The sequence below is a fragment of the Pararge aegeria genome, chromosome 3, assembly GCF_905163445.1.
Source record: "Pararge aegeria chromosome 3, ilParAegt1.1, whole genome shotgun sequence".
Classification (NCBI taxonomy): Eukaryota; Metazoa; Arthropoda; class Insecta; order Lepidoptera; family Nymphalidae; genus Pararge; species Pararge aegeria.
The window spans coordinates 10574065-10595142 of record NC_053182.1 but is presented as its reverse complement, the minus strand read 5'-3'; the positions used below and the strand labels follow the sequence as shown (position 1 = coordinate 10595142).

General features: G+C 36.6%; 1 protein-coding gene across 4 annotated transcripts; it reads left to right on the top strand.

Moving 5' to 3' along the window:
* Positions 1-660: 660 nt before the first annotated feature.
* Positions 661-21046, top strand: LOC120636471 (C3 and PZP-like alpha-2-macroglobulin domain-containing protein 8). Of its 4 annotated transcripts, none has more exons than XM_039907978.1 (26): positions 661-870; positions 1996-2064; positions 2879-3062; positions 4045-4223; positions 5546-5702; positions 6763-6899; positions 7776-8103; positions 8376-8552; positions 8623-8829; positions 9290-9445; positions 9881-10054; positions 10181-10297; positions 10375-10429; positions 10583-10733; positions 11430-11734; positions 11943-12103; positions 13277-13519; positions 14104-14246; positions 14705-14918; positions 15848-16025; positions 16788-16987; positions 17282-17419; positions 18023-18195; positions 18697-18799; positions 19975-20143; positions 20736-21046. In XM_039907978.1, the coding sequence occupies exons 2-26, from the start codon at positions 2000-2002 to the stop codon at positions 20939-20941; spliced, it is 4320 nt and encodes a 1439-aa protein (XP_039763912.1). In that variant the 5' UTR covers positions 661-870; positions 1996-1999; the 3' UTR covers positions 20942-21046. The 4 variants fall into 4 exon arrangements, with proteins under 4 accessions (XP_039763912.1, XP_039763904.1, XP_039763927.1 ...); XM_039907970.1 differs by having other exon boundaries at positions 661-884; XM_039907993.1 differs by having other exon boundaries at positions 662-884; positions 10586-10733.
* Positions 21047-21078: the final 32 nt, after the last annotated feature.

The following is a 21078-nucleotide window of genomic DNA, read 5'->3' as shown; positions in this document are numbered from 1 at the left end:
GATATCTTGTAGATGTCTGTCAAAAAGTTCAAAGTTATCGCCATCACTACTCACTTCTATGTACCTACACATTGTGTATGTACTTAATGTTCGTATCAAAAGTGCCATCTAAGTCAATTTGAATAGAGAAATATTTGACTTTTTTCCATCTACTTACGCTAACCTAAAACTTAAAGACTTTATTTATCAACTTAAGAAGAAGTAAGAAAACTTTATGAAACATTACCCTCCCATAGTCAAATAAAAAGAAATGAAGATTTTGATTGTCTCGATAGAGAGTCCTCCTTTACTCGTTCCGCAGATAACGTAAAAGGTGTCTTAGGTAATATAAGAATAGGCAGCAGAGTACTCTAAGCTGCAAACATCTCCAACCTCCTGCAATTTCCTACCTGTTATCTAGCTGTGTCTAGCTTTTTAGTGTAACTGTCCGTACAGAGATAATTATTAAAATATAAACTCATAAAACGATAGAAATCTTTGACCTTATGTTATTTCTGATTACCTATATGATGGAAATATCACGATTATTATATTAATTGGGCAACCATACAGGAAATGTTGTCCAATGTTATATGGGTAGTGTTTCTTCACTTGGATGTAGAGTGGGTGCAGGTTGTGACGCGGTGTTTTCGCAAGGCTTCGCGGCGCCCCACGCCTCTGACGACGGCCGACCTGCGTAGGCGCCTCGAACTATGCACGCAGTCAGTCATTCAGCATTGCACCTCGCGGCCACATTGTCCGACGGCCCGAGACTATCGCACAAAAACTGTGTGCATCTGATAGAAACGATCTGTGATATAGTGTTAAGTTACATGCAATAACTGAAAGTGAAAAGCATTTATGAAGTGAAACCTGTTGGATAATATAACGGTACCCAGCAAACAGTAAGCTTTCTTTTAACGCTTTTGTTGTATTGTAGATTTCTTATATACATCGCTTGTTGTGCTGCAGGAAAATAGTATTACTTTGATCCATAAGAGTAGATAAGCACCGCTACATATAACTTAGTATGATAAATTGGCATACATATTATGTTAAATCGCGTTGTTTCAATTGTTCAGTATTCTTAAGTCACAATATACTGTATGTTGAGTATGTATGTAAAGAAAGTTTTTGTTGACGTAAAACTTCGGTACTTTTACTACCAAAGTAATAACTTGATTTGCGCTAGTACAACCCACAAACTTAAAACTAAAATATATGTATGAATATTTAAAGAGAATGATAATAGAAACATAACTACTATTAATAAAAATAAAAAAATTAAGTCAAAATAATTGATGAAACATGTTTACCATAATAGGTCATAAACAATTCCGCCAACGCAAATATAGATACCTTAGTATACTTAATGTTTTTACAGTGAGTCAGAGAAGCCTGGACACAAGGACGGTGAGCTCAGTGTATGGTAACAGTTAGCATGTGAATTCAATAGCAACATTACAATAATTCACCCACGACACCTGTCATCTCTGTTCTTAGCAGAATCCTAATGTCGTGCCCATTGTCTACTTTTCGATACAAACAACATCGTATGATCTACTTGTGATTTCGAACTTAACTGCTTAGCTCCGTTTAGTGTGCTTAATATTATAGCATTAGCTCTCAATCGATTTTCTTTACAAATACGAAGGTTTTAAAATAATATAATCTCTTTTTATCTTCTTTATAACAATATCTTCTGCTTGTCTCTTAAAAAAATTATCAAACACCAAAAACGGAACTGGTTAAAATCTCGATTTGAAGAAAGTAAATGTTCCTCTAAAAGCAGCGAATAATGTAAAATCAACGAAGTCTTCAAAATCAACTTTATAACAGATAATATTGGATACCTAAATAGTTTACGGAAAATAAAATCTTTTATAATGTTCATAATCCTTACATTTTACAAAGTTCCAAATGAAGCTCCAATTGCAATAGCAGCAATTAATAGCTATTTGATATTTTTCAATTTAGTTTGCCATTATTACAAAATCCTTATTTTATTCATTTCAGTATAATGATGCACAAAATAGGACTAACGTTCTGTTTAGCCGTTCTTGTTGCGTCTGGCATTGTTCAAAGGTAAGTCAATTCTTCAGAAGATTATATATTTGCTTAGTGATGCTCATTTCTATACTGCTTTGAACTAGTAGGATACTAGCATATTTAATGTACAGCTTCTGCGTATTTATCACATCACATGCTGTTCTAGAAATTTTTCTCATGTTTGTAACCGTAATTATTGTAAGCAATTACGCCACCATATTTTTAGCCGATATCATTAACGTTATATAATTTTACAATATTTAGGTACCCACATCTAATATTCCTCTGTATAATATTAAATTTATTCAGAGTCGTATTGAATAGTCTGTAAATTTGGCAAATTATGAATGTATCTACAGCTTAACGGCTTAAGGGTTGTCTGAATTCGATTAAAATCTTACTTATTAGACTATTGAAATACAACAAAGTCATGTATGCTCTATCTTCATTGAAAAAAGGCGCTGAGTTTTCATATTGATCATGGTGTACAAAATTTAAATCTAACTTAAATAGATTATACAGAAAAGAATGCATTCAAAGTTCGAAAACCAAATCTAACTTTGTTTAAATGCTGCATATCTACTTAGTTGAAACCGTAATGTTTGTGTTCAATTTGAGTATAGCTGTGCGTTTTGAAGTCAGCATCATTTATGGATGTTTAGGTATTAGAGCAAAACTCGCGTTTAGAGATTATTTTGAAAGATCTGTGCGTCATGGCGTTTTTAAAACAAACAATGAATAACACCATACAGATTTATCAAATTGCGGGGGATTATATCAAATAAGGTGTCATGTTCATTGGAATTCCGCAAAGTGAAGTTGCTTTTCATCCAACTTTGTTTTGTTTTAGTGTATCAATATTAGGGCCAAAATTGTTAAGGCCCTACGGAAACTATAAAATATCAATAGCAGGAGGATCCCGCGCACATAATCTTTATGTTGCTATAGAGGGAAAAAGATCTACTGGAGAACCATTTTCACAAGGAAGAGTAGTGCAAGTTCCAGCTGCGGCTTCTAGGCTTGTAGACCTCGAGGTAAGTTTATTTAAGAAAGGTTCATGATACTTTCTATACATTCTTTTCCGTAAAGTCCATTATACTTTCTATATATTTTTTATTCATCAAATATCAATAATCTATAACACTCCACTGCTAGACTAAATGCCTCTTCTAACAGAGGGGTTTGCCTATAATCACTCGCAGCAGTTAACGACGCTACAGCCCGTTCTCGATTGTATACACGCATGTGGACAGTGTATTTGTGTACTTTCGTGATATTTTCGGCATATAAATCGATTTGTCAATGTCGATGTGGGTTCGGCACAACATGCCTTCTTCATGCTTAAAGACAGACTTTTTTTTGGAACCGGCATATTTTTCATGACTGGAATACTGTTGTTAATGGAGTAAGGCTTAGCTTTCATTTCAAAGGGATCTTTCACGGTAAATTTTAAACCTAATGAATTCTGATCACGGATCTAGATTTAGTAACATGTGTAACAATTTAATTACTTATCGTTAGATAGATACTAAGCATTTAACTATGACACATTAATCATAATTTTCATGGTGAATCATAGCTTTAACTATCAAGTTTTATAATAAAACATTGGGATATACACGTAGGTACCTAGTCAATTAGCAGAAGTTTACGTACCTAGTAGTATCTAATTAAAAGTGTCGTTATAAAAATCACTTATGATAATACTGAAATAGCGCGTGCGAGGTCCGATCTGAATTCCAGGAAAATGTTTCAAATGTTTATTATTTTGTGGTATTTAGTACTTATATACTTGAACTAAACCAAAATTTCGATTTAAAATTATATTCACATAAAACAGATTTTACAAATCGTAGAATCACTAGTATTAGTATAGTAATAGTAGTAGTAGTAATATTTAAGTAGTGCAAATTTAGTTTCTACTAAAACTTACACTACGACGAAGACAAAATATTTTATAAAGCTGTATTTGGGCCTGGCAAAGAACTTTGTCATAATTGTTTTTTTTTCATCTAGATTGGCGATCCAGGACCGGGGCAATATAAACTGGTTGCCCGGTCTACGTCAGGTCCACTGTTTGCTTCATCAGCACCTCTGATCTACCAGCCGAGAAGTTTTTGCGTCTTCGTGCAGACAGATAAACGAGTGTATCAACCAAGAGATACTGTGAACTTTAGAGTAATAGCTTTAGACAAGTAAGAATTTTATTTAGCTCTTTATCCTTCTGGTTTCCAAGAATCACAGGCAAAGATAAAATTTTTAGTTTCTTCTGAAGATGTATTTTGGAAGACCTGTATTATGTATGATCAAAAATAGTAAATTACCCTTACCAACATTTTGTTTGTGTCGAGGCTGCGAGGCGCTCTTTCTTACTTCAATAAAATCAAGTTTTTTTTTTATTGCTGTCATAATAAGGATAAGTACCTATCCATTTGAACTAGCTAGTTTAGACATTGTTAACTTGTATGTGCGACGCTGGCTTAATATTGTTGGGAACCCCTGGTCTATATCATTGACTTCCACAAAATTGTATGTTTGTTACGCGAATTATTAATTGAATTTGTTGATTTTTTTTTGTTTCGTATCGTTCGCGCAGTGATGAGTAGGTACTGTTGTCTTGCAATTAGTAGGTCCCGAGTTTCGGCAGGGGACAATTTGAATTTGTTTCCTTAGATTCGTCCGGTAGTATGTTCGGCTACTTATCCAGCTATCGACAAAGACCGTCAATATATTTACCGTTTTGGTACGATGTTACGGGAATGGTATAATGGTATGGTATATAATGGGTTAGCCCGCTATCTTAGATTCCATCATCACTTACCACCAGGCGAAATTACAGTAAAGAGAATACAAAAAAAATCTTCTAAAGTACTGGATGATATACTTTATTTGTAGCAGCTTACGTGTCTAAAGAAATAAAAAATATTACCTCTGCCCGGAACATTAACACACATTGTAAACACTTTCGATTGTAGCACCACAAGGCGGTACAAAGTGTTCGCACGCTAAGATTACGTGAGATGATGGCGCGGTCGTCGACCCCCGGTGGTAGGGTTTACATTTCATGCGTCTTCCGACATCTAGAAGTGCCTGCCAATATCTTAAGTACATTTTTATCTTCTCTTCAGGGTAAAAAAGCTGAACAGATTTAGACAAAGTTTAGTATCAACGGCATAGAAAAAAGAAAGGTACTATTAAACCCATAAATTTACAAAATAGAGTACTTAAATGCGACTACATAAAAGTGAAATTGTTGGTTGGTTCCTATACTTCTTTATCAGAATATAATGGCAGACTAAGCTTTCAAACTTAAGAGGCCTCTTTTGTCAGTGTTTAAAAATTAGTCGTTACGTATGTTGTGGATAATTACATCAACAACTTAAAGACATAACTGCTGAATCAACAACTTCTGTTTCGTTTAATTCATTTCATTAAATCTTTGTCAATATCCGTTAATGATCCATCATAACCAGTTCAAGCAACGTTCATTTTTGTAATTTGTTAACCTTGCTCGCAGATACCTGCTACCGTTATCAGGGACGGTGGATATAAGCATCTTGGATACAGGCGGATCTCCGGTCCGGCAGTGGGCATCCGTTCCACTTGACAGAGGTCTGTTTGCTGAGGAATTGTTGCTTGCAGACGAACCCGCGCTTGGGCAATGGACTATTCAAGTAAATATGCATAATATATCATAGTATTTTCGCATTTCCGTAATTTCGTTTGTATGTATTCGTTTATTTTCACGCTTGTAAGTATTTTATATTAAACTCGAAAGGTCAAGCCATTGGGCAACAACTATAAATATAAGCTGGCTGGCTACTCGAAGATTACACAGCGTTTCATCTTGAAACGTTTCCGTTTCTTGTTAAAACTGCCAACTCAACCAATTTTCGTATTAATTAGCTATCCCCTTATTCTTATATACACCTTATTCTTGGAACCTTAACCATAAAAAGTGACTATACTTTTTAAATGACAAGGTTGCTTGGAAGCATCCGGCTCCGCTTTCATCTCTCACAAGATAGAAAAATGAATGTTAAAATATAAAATGTAAATTTTTGACGTTGGAAAAGAGCAACTGCTGAGTTTCTTGCCGGCTTCTTCTCGGTAGAATCTGCCTTCCGAACCGGTGGTAGAGTCACTACACACGGACAGACTTGACGTTTCAAAAGTGCTTGTATTAGGCCTACTTGAAATAAATGAATTTTGAATTTTGAAAATAAATTGTACCTACATGAGATTCTGATTAAATAAAGACCTCCCGCTACTAAATTAAATACTTGCGTAATGAAAAGCAAACAATGTGAAAGGTTTTATATAAATTACAAACCGGATCGATGCCTTTGTCTAACCTCTAGAGATTATATTTTTGTGTAGGTACATGATGGCCTTTACTGATATATTTTTGATTCAAGAGAACCCACTCCTAACGGTATTACTAGAATATTTACACAAAATCAAAGTAAAAATACAACAATGCACACATCGCCATCTTGCTCCAAAGTAAGAGCAGCTTGTGTCATGGGTAATAGATGACTGATGACTATTTTTATGAATAATATACATACATACTTATAATATACAAAAACTGAAAAACATAAATTTGCATCCCACAAACATTTTCCTGTTGTGGGAATCGAACCCACAGCCTTGGACTCAGAGAGCAAGTTCGCCGTCCACTGCGTCAATCGGCCGTCAAAAAATGGGTACTAACTTTGTTATTTGGTATAGGTGGAGGCGCGTGGTCAAAAGTACTCCAGGCAGATAATGGTGGCTGACTATGTGTTACCAAAGTTTCAAATGGACATTCAGATGCCAAAAGAAATACTATTCAGTGATGGACGATTTTCTATAAACGTAACTGCCAGGTACGAAACTACTACTACGAATTATTTTTCCTATGAATTCCTAATCCATAGATATTAGTTTGTTAAAAATTACTTTTGTTACAAAAAAGAAAATCTCAAGAAGCAACTGTGAAGGTAAAACAAGAACTATTATATCTAGTTCCCGGTATATAACTGATCTACTTCGTTATAAACGTAGCTGTGCGAATTGCGATAGTTATCTATCTTGTGGAAATCGAGCTACGTCGGGTAGATTTATAATGAGATAAGAACCAAATATTTTATATTACATACTTGTGGACTAGCAAACTGCTGCTGATGTGATATAATTCGGTGGCTTACTAAATTTTCAACTCCAATTCTAAATTTAATTCACTAAAGATTAATATTAGTAGGTACTTTGCATCAAAAATATAAAATCACTTATAAGATAAGGAAAACAATTCAATCTTTTATCAAAGAATTTCTTTCTTCAACAGTCTATCATTATTTCTGTAGGAGAAGACGCCGTACACAAAGTAATTTTAATTCAATACAGATGTCGAACGTAATTACGGACTCATCGTACACAAGCAAGCATCAATTTGATTCTTATTGTTTTTATTCCGTTTGAAAATGAAATCTTCATAGAAAAGTTAATATATTTCATTAATTATGACTTTCTTATATTGCGTGGATATCTGTTCTATAAATAGAAAATTTTTACAAATACAAATTTTCTTTAACATTTTCTTCTAGAGCAGTTTTCGAAAGGTTATTTGGGGGATGTAGTTAAATATTTTCTCTCCAATCTCTAACCCGAGGCATTAATCTGGCCAGCTTCTACATTTCCATACTTTTTCTCCTATAGTTGTGTAACTTGTCTGCATATTTATAGTTATTAAATTTTATCCACAGACATTTCAATGGTCTCCCGGTGAAAGGTGAACTGACCATATCAGCGTACGCTGTATTCTTCTCCGGGCTATTGCAACCAGTATTCTCTACTCCTTCCCGAAAAGTAGTCGACTTCAATGGTCAGGCGAATGTCGTTTATGATCTCAAGACAGACCTGGATCTGGCTGAAGACGCCGCAAGACCTTTAGTTGTAGAAGCAGTGCTAGAAGAAAAAAACACGCTAATTAAACAAAATATTTCATCTAGAATTCTACTTCTACGGACTCCTTACAGACTTAAGGTCACAGCTCCGGACCGATTCAAACCCACTCTGCCTTACAATGTCCAGGTAAGACGTGCGTGACTTTAAAAAGATCCAATCTAAGAAAGCAGTGCCGTCAAACGCAGCTGTAAATTATAACCTCGTTAATGATACATTATGTATGTATGTAAATCGTGCAAGAATATCCAACAATCTCATGTATATTCAACAGCATTAAGATAGACTTTATCTTATGTACTTTAAAAATATATATGTAGAAAAGTACTTCAAATTATAAGCAGTGCATTTAATAGTTTAGTTGAAAACTAATAATTATTACTTTTATACGATACTTTCAGATAGAATTAGTAAACTCAACTGGTCACACAATAAATACGACTGGCGATATTACTGTTGCAAGGCAATGGGATGATGGAGCTCCCGTTAATACTACAACAGTGAAATTAAATAAAGGTTTCGCAAAATATATGTACACACCAGACGTGGCTCATACGAACTCCACGCTTAATCTTGTAGTAAGTGACATTTTACCAGTAGATATAAAAAATGTAAAACTGTATACTAGCTAAATCGATTAATTTACAGGTGAAGTATAAAGAAATATCAGAGAGAGTTGTAAATGTACAAAAGAGTATTGAAAAGGGTGGACAATACTTAATAGTCGAAATGCTTACCCGTGATACAAGAGTAGGTGATGAAATGCGTGCTCAGATTTCCGCAACAGAGCCAATGGATCTCGTTCACTATGTAATTATTGGAAGAGGTGATATTCTTGCAGCGAAGACTTTGGAAGTAAGTTCTTAATTCCCTTTTTTACCTGCTCATCTATCCAGCAAAGTGTAGACAAATAAAGAACGCAGACATCAATCATTTCGTGAAACTATTAGCTTAGAGGAATAAATCCGTATCTAAGTTTTGTTTCGATAAGTACCACTTAAGGATTATTGTATACAAAGACTAAATTTGAATCCGAAATCTGTGTATATTTTTGATTGCAACCCGCTGTTTACTTCTCTGTATTTATATTAAACAAAACACATTCAAATTTTCTGTTTATATTATATCAAAAAAAACTAAATTTTGGATAAAAAGAAAAACAGTTTGGTTATAAAATGAAACGGGCAGTTAAATTTATAGTAACTGTTTAATACTTACTTTATAAAGGAAAGTAGACTGTTGCTTTTTGTAACTATATTTACAGGATTCTATTTCCAAAATTTAATTTGTACTAAATTTTACTTTATATTTTTAGTTAAGTCCAGCACGACGCAGCGTAGACGTATCAGTGCCTGTAACAGCAGACATGGCGCCTGGTTGCATACTGCTTGCTTGGTACCCGCGTTTGGCTGGAGATAATGTACTATCTGCAGCAGTATATGCTCCACAAAGGGAAATGTTGCAACATAAGGCAAGTATCCATTTTTTAATATTGATTAGAATTATCAAACTCTTTTATCATTGAATCTCTTATTCACAGTACGGTATAACTATACAGTAACTAAGTATAATAACAATTACGGAATATATAAATAACATATAAAATATTGTCAAAAAATGCGCTATTCAAATTGTCATCTAAGAATAGTAACATATATAATCATGGCCTAAGAACAAGGAGCCCGAGACTGGCGCTATTTATCATCAAGGTTGCAAGGCTTATTCTTTGTGATATGATCCATCAGTATTTGTGACTTTATATTGAAATAATCTTCTAAGTCTATCTTTTCTTCTTCTTTTAATCTGCTTCCTTCTTCATCTTCTTTTATTTAAAATGTTATTTCTTGCATTTCAATACATAGAGAATATTGGAATTGAACATGAAATTTTTGAATTTGATTATCAGATATCCGTGACCTCAGCATCATCAGGTTCACTGCTTCGACCTAACGGTCTAGTGGAATTTCGTGTTTCGGGTGAGGCCGGTTCACAAGCTGCTCTGCTAGGCGGTGACGATAACGCTATCCTTACAGGACTAACGCGAGAAAATGGATTGGGCAGCGGACTTGATATGTACACGGTAATATAAAAATCTTAATAAAGCTCATCAAAACGGAATACAACTTAACCATTTGTAACTCAAATGATTTATTTGCGTTTACTATAACGACGACGTTAGATACTAATTATTTGAGACAATCTTCAGATCGAACGAGAAGTGGAAAGCTTCACTGGCTTAAAACACTCTCTATTCAAAAACGAAGACCATTTGCCGAGCTTGGGTCTGGATTTGGGAGGACGAAATTCTTCGGATGTGTTCAGTGTAAGTACAGCAGCTATCATTTCTCCTTTATAGGTGTTTGGTGAACACAGAAATAATCGTTAAGTAAATTGTTTCAGAATGCAGGAATGGTCCTTTTAACGGATGGTCTGGTCATTGCAAGTAATAAGCTAGGTAAATCAGAAAGTTTTTTTGTAAAATATTGTAAAACTTTAAAATCTGTTCGTCATAATTACTGTGATATCATTTTAACACGTACTTTAGTAATTATGTGGACTATAAGTATTGATTCTGCTTTAAACAATAATTGTAACGTTATGTATTCAACAGAAGTGTCAGAACCAGAGACAGGTACTAGAGCACCCCAGGCAGGTCCTTATGCATTCAGTCGTGTACCATCACCACCATCTCCGCGCTACTATCTTACGCGCACACTATCACCACACGTCACCTGGATGTTCACCAATTTCACTATTGGGTATAAATGTTTTTCTTTTTGCGTATAATAATTCGTTCTGAAATTTGGATTTTTTTGTTTGATTTTTCTTGGAAATAATTAATGCCCGTTTTCACGACGGACAAGGCAATAATAAAGAAGATTCCTAGATTTCCTATTCCTATTTACTTTTCAAGAATCTATTTTCTCAACAACTCATATAACCCAACATGTCTGTAGTTTTTGCAACAAGGTATGGTATTTTGTGTTTGTATTATCTTTTTTTTTCATTTTTCGTATGGATTTAAGTAATTTAAAAAAACCCGAATTTATATTTTTTTGTATCTGTCAAGTACCAGTGTACGAGTCCCTTAAACTTTACGATCCAACGAACTTGCCACCTGTGTCGTAACTCAAGAGGGCGCTTAAGCCGATAGACATAACTTCAGAGCTCAAGAAAATTTGTTGTTCTCTAGGAACCACCTAAATCACTAGGCATTCGATTTAGAAGACTCCTACTTTAGTTTAGTGAAAAATGGGCATAAGTGTCTGCTATAAAATTATAATACCAACTTTAGTATGACTCTGCAGAGGGGACTATTAAGGCCATTATTGATTTAATGTAAATAAATTACCTAATCTTTCGTGCAATTAATGTCAACAATATCGTACAATCATTTTAATGATCTCTGATGGAAAACTCTAGAAAACCTTAAATCGTAATAATTATACCAACAGCAATGACGGCGTTGGAACCCGGGAGCGCTGGTCACCAGTTACTCCTGGTGAATGGACCGTGGGGGCTTTTGCCGTGCATCCCACTTTAGGATTGGGTATTGCTGAGCCCCGCAAAGTTGCCACCGCTCTTCCCATTTCCCTTACCGCAGAGCTACCAGACACTTTGCAAAAGGGGGAAACTCTGGCGGTAATTGTTACTTTGAAAAGCACACTCACTGTTGACACGTCGATTGAAGTAACTTTCCATAACTCCGAACAGTTCTACGAATTCGAACCGCTCGAAAATAGCATCGACTCCGCTAAAAGTGAGTATGAACCCAATAGTTTATCTTTTCGTTAAATTGGACACACTGTACCCTGATTAATTATCTATAGGACTATCTTCGTTGTAACGATATTTTCTGGATATTAAAAAATGCTCTTAAAGCAATAGTTCTCGCAATTTCTGATATTGTTTTTCCAATCTATCTACCTTAAGATGTCTTATTATTTATGCTTAAAACATCTATGCAGAAATCGAATTGTTCCGTCGATTGCGCGTGATTGTGCCAGCTCGAAGCTCCAAAAGTACAGCTTTCTTGGTGACTTCTGTACGCAGTGGCGAAGCGCCTATTATCATCGAAGCCAACGGCAACGGCGTCTCCGCATCCCTGTTCCGCACCATTGATGTTAAGGTACCTTTTTTTTTTTGTTGTCGGGGGGGGAAATCTTCTTAAAAGATACCCAATTCACTGCGGGAGAATTTGGGTTATGCATTTGGATGTTAAGGTACCTACCATACAATTATATTGCTATTATGATCGATCACACTGAAAACCAGTGCTTTAGCAAATGCTAACACTGATTATTGAATCACGTTTCATCATTAGCCCATCACCAACCCATTACAGTACGCGGGTCCACTCAGAATGAGACGGGTTTTTAGTCTACCACGTAGAATTTGTAGACTTCACACGCCTTTGAGAACATTATGGAGAACTCTCGGGTGTGCACGTTTCCTCGCATTGTTTCTTCTCATCAACATCATCATATCAACCGATAGCCGTCCACTGCTGGACATTGGTCTTTTGTAAGGAGTTCCAAATCCCACGGTTTTGTGCCGCTTGAATCCAGCGGCTACCTGCGACGCGCCTAATGTCGTCGTCGTTTCTTTTACTTAGAACATATTTAAGTGTCAAAAGGAGCCCTCCCTTTTCCGAAGGCAATAACTGCATTACAAATCTATCATCACCCTGAATTTGTACATCTTGGTCTGCATTTCGTTTTTGGATTAACTATTTAATAAAATATTAAATACAAAGTATCTTGTCGATTAGCTCTTAATTACTATTCATATTAAATTTCCCGATGACAATCCATGCATCATCAATGACTCATTAATGGGTACAATCATGTCATGATTATAAATCGAATCGGCTTTAATTAAACCAACCTAACCCCAAAATGACTACAGCAACATTAAGTAGGCCCCATTTTAAGAAGTTTTATAAAGTTTTCTGTTATCCGTCATAATAATCCGACCAACATACATGACATAATATTCCCGTAAGGTACTGAGTGCTGCTAAATGAGGTGGAAAGAACTTCCATTGTTATTAATAATTGCTTGCGTGATATTAAAATAAACACAGACTTTACACGGTTATTAAAATTGCCTCTAACTAAGACTTTAACATATTTCTAGGTTATTTATTGAATTTTTGGGATGTTAAATTTCCTTCAAGGTGACCTAGAATGCATCCAAAATTAAAAAAAAACCTTAATAATAATATTTATAATCGCAAAGTTGAGAACTGAATTCGAATCCGGTCATGTCACGATCTTTACCTAAAAGTCTATTGCCAACAGAATGGTTACGAAGAAAAAATTTGGTCATGGGCACTTCTGGATGGCCGTCGCGGTGTAGCGCGAACCAACGTAACGTTAACTCCCGCTGCTGGTACTAAAATTGGAGCCGTATCACTAGAAGCCACCGGTGATTTGTTAGCCAACGCCTTAAGAGCAATAAAATCACCGTCTACCGTTGCTGCAGATGCTTACTATGCTTTGCGGCCATTAGCGCGAGCTTGCATCTTACTGGACTATCTCCAGGTGAGTCCGATGATTTAATTAAATCTGCGTAAATGATTGAAATAGCTAAGTCTTCTAGCCTTTATACTATCGATTTACCACTATAGAACTCAAAAATAACACATCTTATGTTGTTCATTCCGTTTTCGGGAACACTGTGTACTTATTCAAGTTTTGATTAGCTGTACTTTATATCATGGTATTATTAACTAACAAATGAGAAATAAAAATAAACTATTTTTTTTTTTATTATCCATAAATGATATTTACTGCCTCATTGGGGCCGTTGTTTTAGTCATTAGCGTGTTCAACTATGGATCACGAGGGTAAGATTCCCGGGTATTTTTTTTAAATAAAAACGTAGTTAAAAATAACGAATGGAGTTTTATTATTAAAAAAAAAACTCAGTGCTAGCCCAGAGCTGGAAAATCGGTAGTGTCCAAACTCGTGCCTCGGAGAACATGTCAAGCCATCGATCCTGGTTATTATAACCTGTGGATTGTGAAACCATGCCAACCCGTTTGTAGCAGCGTGGTATTTATGCTCCCGAGCGAAGAGACCTGTTCCTGTCCAGGAATGCGACGGTAATGATGAATATTTTTTAGGCAACAGATCAAGACGACGAAGTGACAATAGTAAAGGATGCACGTTTGCAAGCCTCCACAGGCTATCAGCGACTTATGGCTTTCCGTCGACCGGATGGTTCATTTGCAGCAGAGACCGGTGACGATGCTGAATCTGATGTATGGTTAGTAATTCACTCTAATTAATCAACCGTATTTCTGCCGCAAAACAGCATTGCAATGCTGTCGAAGGGTGCAGTAGTATGTTTCATTAGGTAAAAATATTAAAACAAAAGAAGCATATTTAGTTCTCCACTCGAACCAATTCAAAATATACCAAGGTTTTTAATTATGACAACCCTATTGAAGATAAAAGACCGACACGTGCACAGTACGTACGCTTTGCAACGCGTACCCAATAAAGTGACAGAAGTCACTTGATTTTACTTTTGCATGTGATGTTTTGGCTGTAATTGATTTCTTTCAGTAAAAACAATAGCAGTGGTTTACTCAAATACTATTAGCGTATTGTAAGTCTCAGAAACATTAAATAATGCCCCTATAAATCCTGTGAAGTATTGTTTCGGTATAATGTTCCTTACCTTCCTAGATCTTAGGTTTATTTTAAACTTTATCTATGCAGGATGACGTCAATCGCAGCACGGTGGCTGAGCCGCTCATCTCGGTATGTAGAAGTATCTCCGGAAGCCACCATGGCTGCTGCGAGATGGTTGATCAACTCGCAAAAATCCGATGGCAGTTGGCAAACTCCATCCTCAATGCAGAAAAACGACCCGCGAGCACAAACTGTTGTTCCGCTGACTGCCTACGCTTTACTGGCTTTACAGGAGACCAAGGTAAAATATCTAAATTATACGTGAAGCTGATTCAGTGCTTCGATATTCAACCAGCCGTAACCATGATAATGCTCTTATTTATATGTAGCGAACAATTACTTACCGATACTGCCTCGTTCTTGCAATGACTTAGCATGACTGCAGATCACGAGGTCCTGGGTTCGATCACGTAATCAGGCTGATGAAAAGTACCTATAGTGTTTTTCTGTGGAGATTTTTTTATAGACCTATTGACGACATTATTGACGACCTCCCTGGCGCAACAGTGAGCGTTGTAAATTTAAGAACAAGTAGCCCAGGCAGGGGCAAATTGGGAATTTATAATTAGGTACTGAATTTTCTCTGGTCTGGTCTGGTGGGAGCCTTTGGCCCTACCGACAAAAACGTGCCGCTAAGCGATCTATCTCGCGTAGAAACCGTAGGGTTATGACTACCATACTTCACTCACCACCATGTGAGATTGTAGTTAAGGGCCAACTTGTATAGGGCAAAAAAATAGTAAAATATTACCTACCAGCCCGAAGTTTGGAGGTTGGCGCTGTTTCACCCCCGTGCTTCGGATGGCACGATAAGCTGTCTTGCGCCTGATTTATTTTTTGTTTGTGTCGGAGCTGCCCTCCCATTGGACTAATTGAGTCAGGAAATAGAGAGTGCACCTGCGTTTACGCACACATTTGTGCACTATGGTCTATAATATCTTAGAAGATGGCTGAAATCTCCAGAGAAACTGTTTTTTAATGGAAAAGGGGGGAAATTCGTAAATTTTGCCTGTAAAACGAAATTTTTACCGATTACTTTATCTGATCGCAATGTGTAAAATATGTCCATTATAATATATGCAACTAGTTATTAAATAAACTATTGCCTCAAACATATATAAATGTTAAAATACCAATCAAAATCTACGCAACTACTATAAATTATTACAGAGCAACGAAGTCCTATACAAGAACGCGATGAACAAAGCCCTGGACTTCCTCGCGAAGAATCTATCACCTGATCTAGATGCGTATTCACTGGCACTTTTGAGCAGCGCACTGGCCGCAGCCCGACACCCACAAGCCACCCAAGCATTGCAGATCATGGACAAATACGCTAACACTTCGGGTACTCGACAAAACTATCTTTACATAATTATACCCAATACTCGCTATACCATATATATAAGTAACGACTAGTACCCAAAATTTATTTAATCTGAACCCCGTAATTCATGATGATTCGATTCTTCTTCTTAGGGTGCCGTCTCCTTACGAAGGTTGGCAATCATTAGGGCTATCTCTACTTTGGACACCGCTGCTCTAAATAATGATTTGGTGCTCTTTCCAAACAATTGTCGTAGGTTTTTGAGCCATGATATTCTTCTTCGGCCAGGCCTTCTTCTGCCTGCCACTTTACCTTGTACGATAAGCTGACGAAGTTCATACTTTTTGGTGTTCCGCAGAGATGATTCGATTGTAATCGTTAAAAATTGCGCAAAAAGAGCCGTTTTTTGTCCGCATTAACTAATACTGGGAACTGTTGGTTTTCCTGGGATAAAAAATATCTAAATAATGAGATATAAAGTATATGTTGCTCGCCGTCTTTTCATCTAACTCTACGCCAAATATTAAGTTGATTGGTTGCTTACTTACGGCGTTAAGAAATACACTTTGGCATATATGGTATTAAAAACAGATGGTATTAATTGAGAATAATATGAGACAGTAAAAAAAAATCTGTGTAAAAACCTTTTTCTAAAATCTTTTCATTAAGATATAATATCAAAAGCTTCGATCGATGAAAGGTGTATGATACTAAATTTCACCATTACTACACTTTTCTGTGCATCTACAGAATGTTTTCATAAGTTGAATATTTTTGTCTCAGATGTTTCTACATTGTACTGGTCCCGAAGAATTTCTGGTGCAGAATGGAAAAACCCATGGTTGAAAGGAAATAGTCTAGAAGCTTCCACTACGGCGTGGGGTCTACGAGCTATGTTAGCATCTAGCCTTTTGGAAGAAGCGGTTCCTGTCGCTCGTTATTTACTGCAAGCTCTAGGCCCTGTAGATCAAGACCCTGATGTCGTAAGAATTTTATGTGTGAATTTTATGTGTTGTGAATTTTGTATTAGTTCTTTTGGAGTACTTTTATGTAACTGTCTTAGTTGATTGAACTGGATTACTACGTGGTTGATCTTTGATACCAGCTTATTACTATTTTTGTTATAAAGGAGCATTAGATACTATTTTTGTTGCCAAAAATTAACAGGAATTCAGGCTGGAATTCGAGCTAATCACCTCTTTCCAATTACCACAAATCCTTTTACTATACAGAAGTTGGAAGGATAAAAACGTTTATATTGTTTATATTGTTTTTAGTTGGATGCGCTGGCGCAATTTGCTGAAACGATAAAGACAACAAACAAATTGAGAGTAGCTGTAACTGTTGCAAGCTTTGAAGAACCACGCCAGTTTAATATTGATAACGACAACGCCCTAATCATACAAACACAATTGGTAAATAGTAAATAACTAACGACAATTTCAAGACGAGATTTCTTTAGAATCAGGACAAGGCAAAACAAATACAGTAATCACTTAAAAAAAAAATTTAAACATTCCCTGACACAGTCAATTGTTACCCATATGAATGGAGTTGTGAAAAAAAAATGACACACAGCAGACACAGAAAGACACCCAAACAGACAGACACGCAGACAGACAGACACACATGCACAGGCAGACACACAGACGGACAGCCACACAGCAGGCACATTGACACACGGACAGACATACAGGTAGAATCGCAGACACAAAGGCAAACACGCAACACGCAGACAGACAGACGGACAGACACACAGGCAAACAGACACACAGACAGACAGATTGACACACGGGCAAACAGACACACAGGCAGACATACAGGCAGACACGCAGACATACAGGCAGACACGCAGACACACAGGCAAACAGACACACAGATAGACATACAGGCAGACACGCAGCATACAGGCAGACACGCAGACACACAGGCAAACAGACACACAGGCAGACAAATAGACACACAGGCAAACAGACAAGTGTTTGCCCAAAGGAAATTTTAAGAGATATCTTTTGTAGGTTCGCAATGCACTTAATGCAAGTGCAGTGACCGAGGGTCGAGGTGTCGCAATGGTCGGGCTGGCGGCAAAGGGCAGTACCAATGTGACAGCCGCCTGGCCGCGGTACACTCTTGATCCCAGGGTAGACCAGGTGTCCACTAGGGAACGTCTTCAGCTCTCCATTTGCATCGGGTAAGTCTTTTTCATAGCGTGTTCCAGATAATAATTTTGGTATCTGAAATTCTAAGATATTTGAAACGATTTTTAACCCTTTTTTTAATATAAACGACACACATATTCGGAAACAATGATGTCATTTTTATACGACTTCAAAGAATGAGGTAACTACTCAATTCAGTTGTATTTTTTTATGTAGGAAAGAGGTAGAAAACCTCAGAATCCATCACTTTCCGATTGCGAAAATGATTTTTAATTAAAAGAATTAAAACTCAAATTAGACCCTCAGAAATCACATTCAGATCAGCAGTTTAGATTTTAAGAAAAACTGAAAATGTTAAATTGCGTTTTTTTATATGTCTTCATTTGTATAGATCAATATATTGCTTACTACGAAGTCGGTTATTTATGTTTTAAAAATCCTATTATTACGTGACTACTTAAATATAAACTTACCCAAAAATTGTTACTTTTAACCTATTCTAATTTAGATTATAGACTCTTTTTTTCTTTTAGGTTTGTTCCTATTGCCAACGAAACTGAAAGTGGACTGACCCTACTTACTGTACAGTTACCATCGGGATATTTAGCGGACCTGAACACAATCACCGAGTTAACGGTAAGTGCTTTTCAAATTGACTGAACATTTCAACGATATAGCAGATGCTGTTCAAAATGGAATTAAGTATCAAACCTTGATTCACTTTTCTGGTCAAGCTATCCAATAAGTATGTACCTACTTATGTTTTTAAATATTGTGCTGTCGACCTTGAGCGATCAAGCTGCACTATCGCTTAGTTTATTTGGCATACCTTGGCAACCTAAAAATAAGGATTATAATATGTCTTAACTATAGTTCAAGGGGTACATACCACGTTAATATTTTTGGATTAGTCGATATTTCGCACGAAAAACACGAAAGCGGGTAGTCAGATTCTGCTCGTGACAACCAACTTGACATTCCGTACCTACGCAGTCCCGTCGTGCCCACGATCCATGCAACTGGGTCCAAATATCAACAAATCCAAAAATATCTAAGAAATGTTGATTTACCACGAAAATCTAAGTTTAACATCTTAAAGGATTATAATAATATTCTCTAAAGAAACCCCAACACTATAAAAACTAATTGTTCGAGGCTATGTTTCTTTGACCCCTGAACTAACTACTATGCAAAAAACACGTCGTTATAATAATAATACGACGACGATACGATATATAATATTATTAACACGGGAACCGTACATTTTTCCGGGATAAAATTAAGACTTTGGGCTATTCCAGACTATTATCTATTTCTGTGCTGTGAGACTTTCAACTCCGTCTACCTATTCGATCGCGTGAAATTTTACTTCGACTTATATGGCATTGACATATAGTGACAATAGTGTTTTCCAGTATGCAGCTAGATGGCGCTTTTTTGATTCCATACAAAACGTAGTTAACTCTCACACGATCGAATAAGTAGAACAGTTCTGTCTTGATTTAGTAACAAACATCCATCTCAAATTTCACATGTAAATACTAGTAGATACCACAGAATTAAGAACATACAGAAACCGTGTACGCGACTAATATTGATCAAAAACCACTCCACTTTAGAATGGTTTCTCAAACAAACTGTTAACCACTTCATACCATTCGGCAGACGACAGTAATTATTTTTTTACCTGTAATGTTCTAACCGTTCACCATAAAATGTGAAATGAGTTTGTGAGCTAGCAACATTCCGCGAGTGTGAATCAATTGTAGATTATCTATAGATAATATAGATGGGGTTCTTGTTATTGTCAGGCGGCACGACACGTGGTAGGCGCTAGAGTGATGGCGGGAGGAGCACAAGTGGTGGCCTGGCTGCGCGCAAGTGTTGCCGAGCGTTGCGCCACCCTCGCGGCGCCGCGTGCGTTACCCGTGGCCCGACAACGCCCTGCGTGGGTCACTCTTACCGACCTCTACGACTCTAGTGAGTATATTGCCTCCCAAACAGAATTGTTGTTTTCACCCTTTTGATCACAGATACATCATTGAATATTTATGTCATTTGGTCGACATGATAAAGTCGACCTCGTCTATCTTCGAAACATCGGGGCTCAACCAGGTCCATTTCCTGAGTGGCCGCTTTTCGAAGCAGGAGTTCATTACGAGCTCTGACAAAAAATTCTGCTTTAGGTGTTTCTATATGTATCTAATTTATCTATGAAATAAATCTTTGCTCTGTTTTTACGCGATAATTTACACTTACCAAATCAGGCCTATTCTGTAATTCAGTTGATACCAGATTAAGCTAGCCACTGTGGAAAATTATCATGAAATGACGCCCATAACTATTATTATATATTACAGTATATTACATAGGTATCTGCCAACCGAGTTGAAATGAACTCAATTTGAAATTTAGGTTTCGGAATGCATTATTTATGGATTTTAACACTTGGTAAATGGTAAATGATTACTTTCCACACTGGCTAGCTAAAGGTGTCGACTAAGATACAGAATCAGGTGGGCCTTCTGCTTGGCCCGTCAATTATTACTATAAGAAAAAACTATTATTTTAGGCCATCGCGCCCGCGTGTTTTACCAAGTGTCGCAAAGCACGGCTTGCGACGTGTGTCGGGAGTGGGAATCCTGCGCAAGCGCATGCGGGTCCACGGAGAGGCAAGTGAATCCTACAACCACGCCTTCGCCACCCAATGCCGCGACCGTTACAGAGTTAGCGTTCGCGCTTTCACTAACCGTGGCCATCATACTGTTGATACGATGAATGTTTATAACAACATTTACACTAGAAACCATGTCTTTAATTTAACTAATAAATTATAATATATTTTTCTTTACATAATTAAGTATAATAAAATACGTAAACCAAATGAACCTACTCACATTATTATTTTTTTAAAT